The sequence below is a fragment of the Lathyrus oleraceus genome, chromosome 2, assembly GCF_024323335.1.
Source record: "Lathyrus oleraceus cultivar Zhongwan6 chromosome 2, CAAS_Psat_ZW6_1.0, whole genome shotgun sequence".
In the NCBI taxonomy this organism is placed as follows: Eukaryota; Viridiplantae; Streptophyta; class Magnoliopsida; order Fabales; family Fabaceae; genus Lathyrus; species Lathyrus oleraceus.
In genome coordinates this window covers 401394960-401409355 of record NC_066580.1, presented here as the reverse complement: position 1 = coordinate 401409355, position 14396 = coordinate 401394960, and the positions used below count along the sequence as shown (strand labels likewise).

At 34.6% G+C, this 14396-nt stretch overlaps 1 protein-coding gene across 1 annotated transcript; it reads right to left on the bottom strand.

Annotated features, from left to right (window-relative positions):
- Window positions 1-11958: 11958 nt before the first annotated feature.
- LOC127123428 (uncharacterized) lies at window positions 11959-12516 on the bottom strand. Its single transcript, XM_051053648.1, has one exon. It carries the CDS (start codon window positions 12514-12516, stop codon window positions 11959-11961), a length of 558 nt encoding a protein of 185 aa, XP_050909605.1.
- Window positions 12517-14396: the final 1880 nt, after the last annotated feature.

Here is a 14396-nt window from a genome sequence, read left to right as displayed (position 1 = left end):
CATCTCCTTTTTCACCCTTTTTTTTAAATGGTGTTTAAATATAATTAAGTATTTTAGATTTGATTAGGGAAAAGAAACTCGTTGTTGGATCGAGGTTTAAATATTTGCGTTTGAATCAACACAGATGGAATGATTTGAATATTTTGAAAATGATGGAGAACTGGATAGTGTAAACGGTTCTAATTCTCTGAAAATTGCTCGACGTTGGATCGAGTATTTATTTTTGTTCTTTTCTAAAAAGGGTTGATTTTAATTTTTGAATTCACAATCAACTAATATAATAAAGTAAATAAAAGCGGTAAATATTTAACAAATTTTTGGGAATGGGGGTATAGTTTATTGAATGGGGATACAAAATGATAATTAAATGATATAAGTTTTGAAAGACAATTGAAAAAAATAAAAGAATCTCGTTGTAAGAAGGCCCAAGAGAAAGCCAAGGGACTCGAAGTAAAAATCAGAAATTGAACTACATAATTTAGCATAATATTAAGCAATCGTAAGGTGATTCATGTAGGAATCAGACTATTTGAGGCCACTCAACAAAACTTTATGCGTCTAAATAATTCCAGATGTTAAATTGAATTTTTAAATTCAAAATTGATACACATTTGAAGAGAGAAAAGAAAATGATCGGGCAAATAAATCATTTCAATTTTTTTTCTATTTAATAACTATATACAAGTAATTAATTTATCAATAAATAAATATAATAGCAATAATAAAATAATAATAATAATAATAATAAACAAATAAAATAAATAATGATAAGTAAAATTAATAAATAATAATAATAATAATAATAATAATAATAATTAATAATAATAATAATAATAATAACAATAGTAATAATAAATAATAATAAAATAAATAATAATAATAATAATAATAATAATAATAATAATTCATCAATAATAATAATAGAATAATAACAATAACAAAAATAATAATAAATATAAATGAATAACATCAATAAATAAATGATAATAATACATTAATAATAATAATCAATAAATATAGCAATGATAATAATTTTGAGAATAAAAAATGAATAATAATAATAATAATAATTTTTAATTTAATAAGTAAACAAATAATAATTTTAATAGTAACCAAATAATAATAATTATCAAAATAATAATAATTATCAAATAATAATAATAATAACATTAATCATAATAATAGACAATAATAGCAATAATAATTATATTAATAATTATTAATTAATAATAATAATAATAATCAATGGCCATAATAAAAGAAAGTAAATGAAAGAAAGAAAAAAAATAAAAACAACAACTATAAAAACAAAAATGAGGGGCGGTTTGCATTAACATGGAGGAAAATATATGTTTTTCTTTTCAAATTTTCAGTTCTCCAACCACATCCTGACACATGTCATTGCATTATTTAAAATAAAATTTAAAACTAATAAAACTCTATTGTCTCTCTCATAGCAAAGTTTCTTACGTTAAAAACGAACAACCATACCAAGGAAAAGGATTCCCTCCTCATGCTGAAAATAAATCATTATAAAAAAATAAATAAATTGCATGTCAATATAAACATGAACTGAAAAGAAAAAAAAATAACTTGGACTATGTTTAGAAAGCTGACTTTTTATTTTTTATTAAACTTAAACTGATTTCAACAATTTATATATTATATGCAATACTCCTATACTTAAAACACACAACTAATAAGTATTCAGTTAAAGCTTTCACACACAAAATTCTCTACTACAGAGTTTCATGGACAACAATAACAACACAGGTCATGAATCAAAAATGGACTGTGGAAATATCAAAGCAAAACCAAATCAAATCATTACCGACTTCGCATGTTTGACGCACAACACATCACAGTAGTGTAATACCCCAAAATTTACCCTTCATTTTTCCTGGAAGCATGGGATTATGTTTTACACTTCATTAGCATCATATTAGGTCATACTCATTGCATACTGCATTAGTGACATGGAGATCAAGTTTTGATCGATCACTCCTTAACAGAAGGAGCCCACACAAAGCAAGATTGAGAATTGGACTTCATTTTCTAAGTATACAAGTTTAAAGGGTCTCAGGGGGGTCCAAGTATCTTATTATGGTCCTCAGTTCATCAGTGAAGGATTCAAAGCTATCAGAGTGTTCATCTGGGTTTAATCAGAAATTAGAGTTTCATGGATACCTGCAACAGGCAATGTTTGGTTGAAAGTAGAGGAGCTCATCCATGTCATGATTAGAGAGGCATCTTGGCCTCAGAAGATTCACAATTATCTCAGAAAGATCCATTGGCAATCAGTGCAATCAGTTCCTGATCATTTTGCCCTAAAACCAGGGTTTGGTATAAAATCAGTTTATTTCTGATTCTTTGGGTGAAACTATTTTCCATGGCCCTCCATATGTCCACAAGGGTCTACATACAAAAAATCAGCTCTTTATTTGAGCTAGAAGTGCTTCAATTGATCAATGGAATCGGGAATCAGACAGTTTGGGAAAAGTCAACTGTGGGGCCATAAAAGTCAACTCCTGACATTTTGAGAGTGGAATCTCAAAATCCATGCCTAGGGGATCCTACATGTGAAATTTAATCAAGGTTGGATCATGGATTCATCATTTAATCAGGAATTGGAAAAGTTACTTAATTTGGAAATGGTTGACTTTCCATTTAGGGCAAGTTTTCATGATTGTTGCACTCACTTTAAGCCCATTTTGCATCCAGATAAAAGCTCCATTTGAAAATTTCTCCAACATGAAAGTCGTTCCTCGTGTTCCAAGCTTTCTAGAGATGTAAAGTTTGTTTCGTTTGGATTAGAATTGAGAAAGTTATGCTTAGTCAAAGTGAGACATTTTTTTAGGACACTTAGAAAAATTTCTAAGTCCAAAGTCTTCAAAATTTATCAAGACTTCTTGGCCTGTTTTCTTGCACTTCAAGGCATTATTTGAAAATACTTTCGTCACAACAATTGTACCTTGCCATGTCCTCTTTCACATCCTTTTGGAATCATCTCATTTGGATCCATGGTTTGAGAGATACATTCATTTAAAGTGGGCACCATGACTTGATTTTCTAGGCAGATTTTGGGCCTGGCTGACCTAATCAGATTTTCTAAGCATGCTGCACAAATCAGTCACGTGTTTTACCTCTTTTGGCCATGCATTGGACATCCATTCACTTAAGTTTGGCCCAAAATAACAACATTTTACACCTCACTTCACACTTTTATTCTTATGGATAAATCACTTATTAAAAAGCCCATGAGAACACCTAATCCACCCTATTTAAGAAGCTGAAACCCTAACCCTAAAGGAGCATTGGAATTTCGTGGAAAGGAGGCAAAGCTTCATCACATATCAGATTCCATTCAACTTCTATTTTCCATTAGGTAATCATCTCTTCCATGACCATGTTTTGATATATCTGCGCTTGCTTACCCTGTTCATCACCATTAATCCTTCCATTTTCATATTTCTTTTTCTTATTTAAAATATTTTCTTCTTCCATAAAATTACCCAAAAATATTTTTCACTTTTCTTAACGTTTTATTTAATTTTATATAATTTTTATTTTCATATTTTTTAATATTAATATTTTATTTTAATTATTTATTCTAACTGGTCCATTTTAACACACTTTTTTTACTGATTTTATTTTTATGACTTAAAATTATTGTTAGCATTTGATTTTTGGGATGAAGATTGACCACTGTCTCATGCTCAACCTGACCTTTTCTTTGGATTTATTTTTGACCTACTTTGGTTGGTGGACTTTTAATTTGACTTCTGTTTTATTTTAATTAATTCATGTACCAATTTTCATTATTTTAAAAATCGTTTTAGGGGATGATGATGTCCTGACCCCACCTTATTTAGTTTAATTTTTCATAATTTTCTTGATTAATTTACTATTTATTCTTGATTTATTTCTAACCTAGTCTTATTAATTGACTTTTGGTTTGACCTATGTTTTGTTTTAATTAATTCACGTGCCAATTTTTATTATTTTAAAAATATTTTGGGGGGATGATGATGTTCTGACCCCATCTTATTTAGCTTAATTTTTCATAACTTTCTTGATTAATTTGCTATTTATTTGTTATTTTTTAAGTTGACTTGAATTTTCAGTTGACTCCTTTATGATCGATGTTTGACTTAGGGATTGCTTATGGCAATTGAAGAGATCTTTTGATCCTCCCTCGTTCATCTCATATTCCATGTCTTAGAGGCATTTTACCTTGATTTTATTTGGTCCTTACCTCATTTCCTGATTAAATTATTCAGTGGACCCTTCGTGTGCATATTTTCATCTGTTTGATTCATCTGTTATCTTTTATACTTGTTTCTCTCATTCATGTTTTCTATTGCTTGATTATTTAACATGTTCATACTCCCATGCATTGTTTAAATGCTCCATTATTTGATTCTTTGGTATGATTATATATTGTTTATTTATCCGATCTGATTGATAACTGTTGCCTACTTGTATGATGTATGAGGCATATATTCTTATTGTTTGTTTGCCATGAATAATCCCCATTCGTAACAAATGTACCCCTCTCCCATAAAGTGTATAATATTTATTTCTTTATTTCTTTAGTCACCTGTTAATACAAGAATTAAAACGAACATCCGATAACCATTTCAAAATAAGATCAAAAGTTCGATCCAACGTCGAGTAATCATTTTCAAAACGTAACAGAACCAACACATATTCATCCATCCTCTTGTAAGTCGATTGCCTCAGGCATCACCATCTACCTGTAAGTCGATTGCCTCTGGCATCGCCGTCTACCCTTATCCGTAACTCCTCTCCGCGCTCCATCCGTCGACTCTTGTTCCGTTTAGGTAGCACCCATTAGGTAGAACCCTTTGTATGATAACATAGGTAGAATTCCCCTATTCTTTGCATGCTAACATTAGGTAGATGTTCCCCTTTGTAAATCCTAACACATAGGTCCATATTGCATGACAACTCTAGAGCAGAGCTTCCCCACTTTTAGACCTTCTGTGCGTCTCCGATCTTGTGGCATGTCAGTCCGTTCTATTACAAAGAGGTAGCTGCCTAAGACTAGATTCAACGAGCTGCGACACCTACTGCTAGGACGTTGAACACACTGCCCACCCTCCTTTGACACAGTTGGTGTCCTCTTTTGTGAGTCCATGTTCAGATGGCAATCCTTAACCCCTAGTTAGCCGAACTACGTTTTTCTCTGATTCTCATTCCAGTTGAGATACGTAGGCATAAGACGCGACATCTTACCGAGCACACTTTTCTTTAACCCATAGGTAGCCGAGCTACGAAGACTCTGATTCTCATACTCAAATGAGATACGTAGGCAGTGGATGCGACATCCTTGCGAGTCATTTTCTTTTAACCTTCCTTTTAGTAAATAGTACTTTAGATATACCTACACCTTTTAGACTAGAACAACACTTATGAAAAGGGCTCCCTAGGAGTACCTAGGATGTTTTGGGTGCTTAAAACCTTCCCATTGCATAACCAACCCCCTTACCTAGATCTCTAACATTTTTACTAGTTTTTGATTCGATAAAACTTTTAGGTTTTTGTTCGCTTTCTAACCATTCCTTTGGATAAATATAAGTGCGGTGGCGACTCGACTTGCATGGTTTACCTTGGATTTAGTCAATATCTCTAATGGTAACGAATACCCCGCTACAAGTAGCAACATGGAGTCGCAACTTTCAGAGGAAAACATTTTTTGTACAATGCTCAAAACATAATAATCCAGTACAATCTACGCAACCGAACACATAACTTAAACATATTACACACATAAGTATATCAGAGATTGAGATGTTACCCTAATGAAAATTTGATGTTACTGTTGTTGCGGATACTGCATAGCCAGAAATGGAACCCGTTTGGTGAGTCTCAAAGTTGCTAGGTGTTGACGGTATTGTTTTGAGTTGGAATTGTTGTTGCGTATCACTGAAAATGTGTACGTGTGATGTTGGCACTGTTGTTGTTTACATAAAGGTTTGGACTTGTATTATTGTGTTTCTTCCAAGGTGGATAAAGATCGTTTGACGACGGTGGTGAATGGGAAGAACGTGATGGCGGCCGATGGTGTGGTAGGTGAGGTTTATGAAGTGGATCATTGATTGTTGAGTATGGTTTGAAGAAAAGAAGAGCGAACCATTTGAAAGCGTTCGCGTAGGTGAAGGAGGAAGCATGTTTATTGGTGACGGGAAGAAGGAGTATGTGGTGTAAAAAATTGAGAGACGTGGCTGCTTTGTGATTGCACAAAATGGTGGACACGTGAAGGTGCATTAATGGAGGAAGAAAGATATTTTTATTCTTCTTTTTTTCTTTACTTAATCAAAATAAATTCTAAAAATAAAAAAAAAACTTAAAAATAACAAAATATAAATATAATAAAATTAAAAGACTAAAACAAAACTATTTTTAAGAACATGATTAATTCTAAATAATTTTATTAACTAAAATTAGCTAAAAAATAAAATAATCGGATAAAAAATGAACAAAAATCGGGCGCAAAAATATCGAAAGGATTAAACTGGATGCACCAAAATTATCAGCATGAAATAATCTTCTCGGAAACATAGATGTTTTGATCAAATTTTGAAATAAAATATGACCAGTAAAAAGGCTCAGGCTAATTAAAAGGCAACCGAGAAAAGTAGTCAAAAAATTAAAATGAGCACACCGGGTTAAACTACGTGGAACATAGATTAATAAGATGACATACGAAAGCTCCATTTTAAAATTTTCTGCTTGCTAATTTGATGTACAGTTGAGAAATGATTTGATTGGTCTGTCTGTAGATCCAAGAAACTATTCCAAGCGATATTTCGAGCATTTGTGCGAAACAAAATGCATATTGTGACATATAAAAAATGCAAACGGCATGTGAATGCATTGAATTGCTAATTGAATAAAATCATGAACAGACAATCAAATGTAAATGAACCGCCCTTGGACCATTTACCTCTAATTCTCAATCACAATTAAATTCTACCCAGATTCAGATGATAAAAATACTCTTGATTGTCACCTTCTAAACCTATGAAAACACGATACAATGGAAATAAATGATGCACTGAGATTAAGAGATTAATTTTTTTGACTTGTTAATCATAAACGACTGAATGAATGTCAACAAGACCAGATAAAATGGTAGAACTTCTGACTTTTCATCTAAACCCTTATGAATGCTTTTAACTGATGAAATGCATGACAAATGGACCAATTTATGCTATCTTGATGAAGACCAAAAAATCAGGGTAAAAATTTAGGGTATGACAGTTGCCCCTGTTTAAACATCTTTTACTTTGAGGATATGAAGAACTCTTATCTTATAATCATCATGGTGAAAGATAGTTTAAATATCAAACAGACCCAAATTTTTCCCTCTAATGTAGAAGAATGATATGCTTATGATTATGACCGAATGCACTTGGATTTAAGAAATACTCTTGACTTCTTAATCAACAAACGATAAATGAAAATGAATGCAACGAGATTTAAGAAATACTCTTGATTTCCTAATTGTCGGGCAATAGGGATGCAATGAAGGTTAAAAAGTACTTTTGACTCCTTAAAAAAATGAATGCAAATGAATTAAGAAATACTCTTTATTTCTCAATCATATGAATGAAAAATGATATGGATGTTAAGAAGTACTCTTGACTCCTTACAAATGAATGAATTAAGAAATACTCTTGATCTCTTAATCATATGGCTGAATGAAAATACAGATGAATTGAGAAATACTCTTGATTTCTTAATCATTAGATGATAAATGATATGAGAAATGCTCTTGATTTCTCAGATGTTATACAGGTTAAGAAGTACTCTTGACTTCTTAAATATGAAATAGTATGAGTTAAGAAATACTCTTGATTTCTTAATCATGAATGCAAGTGAGTTATGAAATGCTCTTGATTTCTCAATCATGAGATGACAAATGATATGTATAAGTTAAGAAATACTCTTGATTTCTTAATCATGAATGTAAATGAATTGAGAAATGCTCTTGATTTCTCATATGACATGAAGATGAGTTAAGAAATACTCTTGATTTCTTAATCATGAATGTAAATGAGTTGAGAAATGCTCTTGATTTCTCAGATGAAATGAAAATGAATTAAGAAATACTCTTGATTCCTTAATCATGAATTTAAATGAATTGAGAAATGCTCTTGATTTCTCATATGACATGTAGATGAGTTAAGAAATACTCTTGATTCTTAATCATGAATTTAAATGAAATATGTATGAGTTAATAAATACTCTTGATTTCTTAATCATGATAATGCTGATGAATTAAGAAATACTCTTAATTCCTTAATCATGAATGTCAATGAGAAATGCTCTTGATTTCTTAGATGACATGCAAATAACTTGGATGAGAGAATCATGTTCAGTTGCTCTTGACTGACATTAGGTCTTTGGGATGGATCTGTTATAAGGTAACATGCTCGACTGGTCTTCAGACATTCTTCGTTGAAGGCATACACTCTTGGGGGAATAAATGATCATATTCAGCTGCTTTTGGTTAAAGATGTCATATTCAGCAACTCTTGGCTAAATCTGATGCATTCAACGACTCTTGGTTGAAGCAAAAACTGTATAATAAAACAGTGTTCAACTGTTTTTTGCTGAAAGCACTGAATTCAACTATTCATGGTTGAAGCAAAGTTGGGAGATAAAAATAGTGTTCAGCTGCTCTTGGCTGAAACTAATGCATTCAACTGCCCTTGGTTGAAGTAAATTGCTGGAAAATAAAATAGTATTCAACTGCTCTTGGCTAAAACTAATGCATTCAACTTCTCTTGGTTGATGCAAATTGCTGGGAAATAAACAATATGCTTCCTTTGGGGAATAACCCCATGTTCAGCTGCTCTTGGCTGACAGAAGACTCTTTTGGGGAATGAGAAGATCTCAGAGACTTGTTGGGGATGAAAAGTTAATGATATTCAAAAGGATTAACCTTACTCTCAAGTATCGAACTGACAGGTCCAACCTAACTCTTCCGAGGATTGATTGAAGAAACCTATTGGGGAATGCAAGAGACTCTTTGGGAAATAAACGCATAGGAGGCTCACTAGAGATATACCGAGGAACATTCAGTAAAGCTTGTTTGTTCATGGAACTCTCGTCCATTAGACTCATTGGGGAGATTTCTAACTTATGAAGAGATGTCCATCTTAGACAACTACTTCAAAGAGACTTGCTGAAGATAATGTTGTTGGGGGTACCTTTCTCAAGGAATCCTGCTGCTATAAAACTCGCTTGGGGAGTTCATGAAGTTTTGCTGGAGAAAATACAATGATGGAGAAACTTTGTAGGGAAATGTCTCCTAGGGAAACCAAGTAGAAATTCTGTTTACACCAAAGTTCCAACAGAAGAAAAATCAATCACCTTGCTGGGGAAGAAACTCGTCTTAAGAATCATTACCAACAATGATTCTATTCTGAAAGTACTATAGTACTAGAGAAGATAACTGCTCTACTCTTGAGAACACCTCTTGCATCCCTGTCTGTTGAGGATTACACTGAACTTTCTTGAAAGGTTGTTGAATTCGGCTGAGGTTTATGCATGATCTGTTTTTGTACATGATATGCAAAATGAATGTGAAAGCATGAATATATATTAGTTTTATGCATTTTGTGGGTATCAAGCTCGGATTCCCCAACACCTTGTCTTGGATAGTTTTGTCACCATGAAGATGATTTTTTGTTGCAAAAAAATTCTGATTTCTGCTTTTCCGCCAAGCGGGCTTCAATGAGGACTTCTTGCTTCTGGAAGAAAATCCATTTCAAACTTGCTTTAGATTACAATGATCTAGGAAATGTCCCACGTCTTGTGAACCAGATGCATTATTGTAAACCAACAAAAATTCCTTTTATACTTTCAAAATCAAAACAAATTAAAGTCTTCAAAAGCTTTGTCGTTTCCACTATTTTAATGTTTTTATCTTATCAAAAATAAAAAGCGACATTAAGCAGAAAAACATAAATAATTGGTAAAGCAATGTTCAACTGAACAATTTTATTTGATGAGAAGAATAACTCATACATGGTGTTCATGAAGATGTAAACCCCTCTAAGAGGAGATTATAGAGAAAGAAAGCAAGTAAATGGCAACAAAAATTAAACTGATTTTCCAACGAAATACAACTTTGCTACTTTCCCTTATGTCCTCTAGTCCTCATTACTTTGCTTCTGGAGATGGTAATTGGACTGTTTTCTTCCATCTGAGCTTTGTTGCAGTGTTGACTTATGTCGCTGCAGTATTATGCTTTTGAATATTCCTTAACTTTTGCGCGAACTGCTCCTTAAGAGTTTCAGTTCACCGGGAGATTTTATCCTTTTTTGCTTAAGTCGCCCTTTCGGGTTTTCGACTTACCGGGCTTAATTTTTTGTTTATCCCTAATTTTTGCCTGAGCCGCCCTTTCGGGTTTTCTCACCGGGATGCTCATTTTTTGCCTAAGTCGCCCTTTCGGGTTTTCAACTTAGCGGACTTTTATTATCCATCTCCTTTTCTTAGGCATAATACTTTCTGACTGCATCAGAGTCGATGGGGTGTGTCAACTCTTCCCCGTCCATGTTCGTGAGAACTAAAGCTCCACCAGAGAAAGCTTTCTTTGCCACAAATGGTCCTTCATAGTTTGGAATCCACTTGCCACGTGAATCCTTTTGGAGGGAGATTATCTTTTTCAAAAACTATTTCACCTACATTAAACTCTCGAGGTCGAACCTTCTTGTCAAATACCCTCTTGAGCCTCCTCTGATATAATTGACCATGACACAACACTGTCATCCTCTTTTCTTCGATTAGATTGAGCTAGTCAAATTTGGTTTGAATCCATTCTGCTTCTTCTAATTTTGTCTCCATCAAGACTCTCAACGAGGGGATCTCAACTTCTATCGGTAGCACAACCTCCATGCCATAGACTAGTGAGAAAGGGGTTGCCCCTATTGAAGTGCGAACAACTGCTCGATACCCGTGCAAAGCAAAGGGTAGCATCTCGTGCCAATCTTTATAAGTTTTTACCATCTTCTGAATGATCTTCTTGATATTCTTGTTAGCTGCCTCTACAGCTCCATTCATCTTTGGCCTATAATGTAATGAGTTATGATGTTCAATCTTGAAATTCTCGCACAACTCCTTCATCATCTTACTATTCAGATTTGATCCATTATCAGTGATAATCTTGCTAGGAGTTCCGTAGAGACAAATTATCTCTTTCTTGATAAACCGAGTGACGACTTGCTTTGTCACATTGGGATAAGAAGCTGCTTCTACCCACTTAGTGAAGTAGTCAATGGCAACCAGAATGAACCGATGTCCAGTTGCAGCTTTAGGCTCAATCATACCAATCATGTCTATGCCCCACATTGAGAATGGCCATGAAGCTGATAAAACATTCAGAGGAGTAGGTGGTACGTGCACCTTGTCAGCTCAAATTTGGCACTTGTGGCATTTCCTAGCATAGTGGTAACAATCTGTTTCCATTGTCAACCAATAGTAACCAGCTCTAAGGATTTTCTTCGCCATTGCATATCCGTTTGCATGAATGCCGAAAGAACCTTCGTGGATTTCTTTGATGAGTAGGTCGGCTTCGTGTCTATCCACGCATCTGAGCAGAACTAAATCAAAGTTTCTTTTGTATAGGACAGCACCACTTAGGAAAAAATTGGCTGATAACTTTCTTAATGTCTTTTTATCTGTGATGGTTACATCATTTGGATACTCATGCTTCTCAAGATATCGTTTGATGCCATAAAACCAAGGCTTGCCATCTATTTCTGCTTCAACAGCCAAGCAATGTGCAGGCTCGTCTAGACGTTGAATTGTAATAACAGGTGATTTGTTAGCCCACTTGACCTTGAACATAGATGACAGAGTAGCGAAGGCATGGGCTAGCTGATTCTCCTCCCTAGGAATATGATGGAAATTAATCTTTTCAAATTAGGGGATTAGCTTCATGACATGCTCTCGGTATGGGATTAAATTGGGATGGTGAGTCTCCCAATCTCCTTTAATTTGATAGATGACAAGTGTTGAGTCTCCATACACCTCAAGAATCTTGACTCTTAGGTCGATAGCTGCTTCAATTCCCAAGATACATGCTTCATACTCCACCATGTTGTTGGTGTACTTGAAACATAACCTTGCCGTGAAGGGAAGATGAAAATCCTTTGGAGATGTTGTAACAGCCCCAATTCCGTTACCCAATGCATTTGAGGCACCATCGAACACGAGGGTCCATCGCGATCTTGGTTCGGGTCCTTCTTCCGGGCCTGGAACCTCATAGTCTCTTAGGTACATGACGTCTTCATCTGGGAAGTTGAGTCTCATCGATTGATAGTCCTCCACTGGCTGGTGCGCAAGGTACTCTGACAACACACTACCCTTAATGGCCTTCCGAGTTACATATTGAATGTCATATTCTGATAACAACATTTTCCAGCGAGCAATTTTGCCAGTTAATCCAGGTTTCTCGAAGATGTACTTGATGGGATCCATCTTGGATATTAACATTGTTGTGTGACAAATGATATACTATCTCAGACGACGAGCAGCCCATGCTAATGCACAACAAGTCTTTTCTACCATGGAGTACCTGATTTCACATTCTATAAACTTCTTGCTCAGGTAGTAGATAACATGCTCTTTTCTACCCGTCTCATCGTGTTGCCCTAGTACACATCCCATGGATTCATCGAGTACTGTCAAATACATAATGAGAGGCCTTCCTGGAACTGGTGGCACTAAGATTGGTGGTTCTTGCAGATACTGTTTGATTTTATCAAATGCACTCTGGCAATCATCGTTCCACCTAACGGCTTGATCTTTTCTTAACGGCTTGATCTTTTCTTAACAACTTGAATATTGGCTCGTAAGTGGCTGTCAGATGCGAGATGAATCTGGAAATATAGTTCAATTTGCCCAAGAAACCACGTACTTGCTTCTCTGTCCGAGGTGTTGGCATCTCTTGAATCAACTTCTATGCCTCTCTGGCTCACAATGAATCCTAGAAGCTTTCCAGAGCTGACTCCAAAAGTGCATTTAGCAGGGTTTAAGCGTAGTTTGTATTTCCTCAATCTTACAAACAACTTCTTCAGATGAATAACATGCTCCTCTTCTGTTTGATACTTGGCAATCATGTCATCCACATAGACTTCAACCTCCTTATGTATCATATCATGGAAAAGAGTCACCATGGCCCTTTGATAGGTTGCCCCAACATTTTTCAGGCCGAAAGGCATTACCTTATAACAGAAAGTGCCCCATGGTGTAATGAATGTTTTGTTCTCCATATCCTCAGGAGACATTTTAATCTGATTATATCCTGAGAATCCGTCCATGAAGGAGAATACAGAGAACTAAGTTGTGTTATCTACCAATACATCAATGTGAGGTAAAGGAAAATCATCTTTTGGACTAGCTCTATTCTGGTCTTTGTAGTCTACACACATTCGAACTTTTCCATCTTTCTTCGGAACTGACACAATATTAGCAATCCACTACGGGTAAGTTGCAACAGCTAGAAAACCTGCATCAAACTGCTTCTTGACCTCTTCTCTGATCTTGACAGCCATGTGTAGCGGTGTATTCGTCGCTATATGATTTATTGATTAAACCATAAGCAAAGCATACAAAGAAATCGAGTCGCCACCGCACTTTTATTTATCCAAAGGATTGGCTAAAAAGCGAACAAAAGCCTAAGAAGTTTTACACATAGAAAACTAATGAAAAGATCAGAGAATCTGGGTAAGGGGTAAATTACGCAATAGGAAGGTGTTAGGCACCCATCACGTCCTAGGTACTCCTAGGGAGCCCTTTTCACACTTGTTGTATAAAAAGTTTATTTTGTTTATGACATATTGTGCAAACATGAATGGGAAGTTGAGAAAAGAATATACAATTTTATTATTTTTGTGTTTGAACGGATGAACCCGTTGCCTACGTACCTTTCCATAAAAAAGGTAAAGGATCAAAACGCCGTAGTTCGGCTAAAAGATTTCCAAAAATTAGTGAATTCATTTTAAAACACAAGCACTAAGGCTTTTCATTACCAATGGGAGAAAACTCAACCTGAATCAACAATCCACCATGCGAGGACGGCTTCAACATACTAGTAAGGGGTTAACCCTATAATAAGTATGGAAGACTTACAATCAACTCACTAAGGATAAGGTAAGATTTACATCAACCACTATGGTAATTGAAACCTATGGCTAATGCATGAAAACATATTAACAATGGACAAAACCACAAAACAATTGAATGGGTGAAGTTAATTTATTATGAGTATTCACAAAATATGGTCAAAGTATGATTAAAGTTCAATTCAAAGAAGTGTTATGAAAAGTGAAGTTTGAAAAGTCAAGGACTTAAGGTCC

What these genes read in the sequence shown, in the direction of transcription:
- LOC127123428 (XM_051053648.1), bottom strand. Translation starts at nt 12,516, where the DNA reads ATGGATCCCATCAAGTACATCTTCGAGAAACCTGGATTAACTGGCAAA.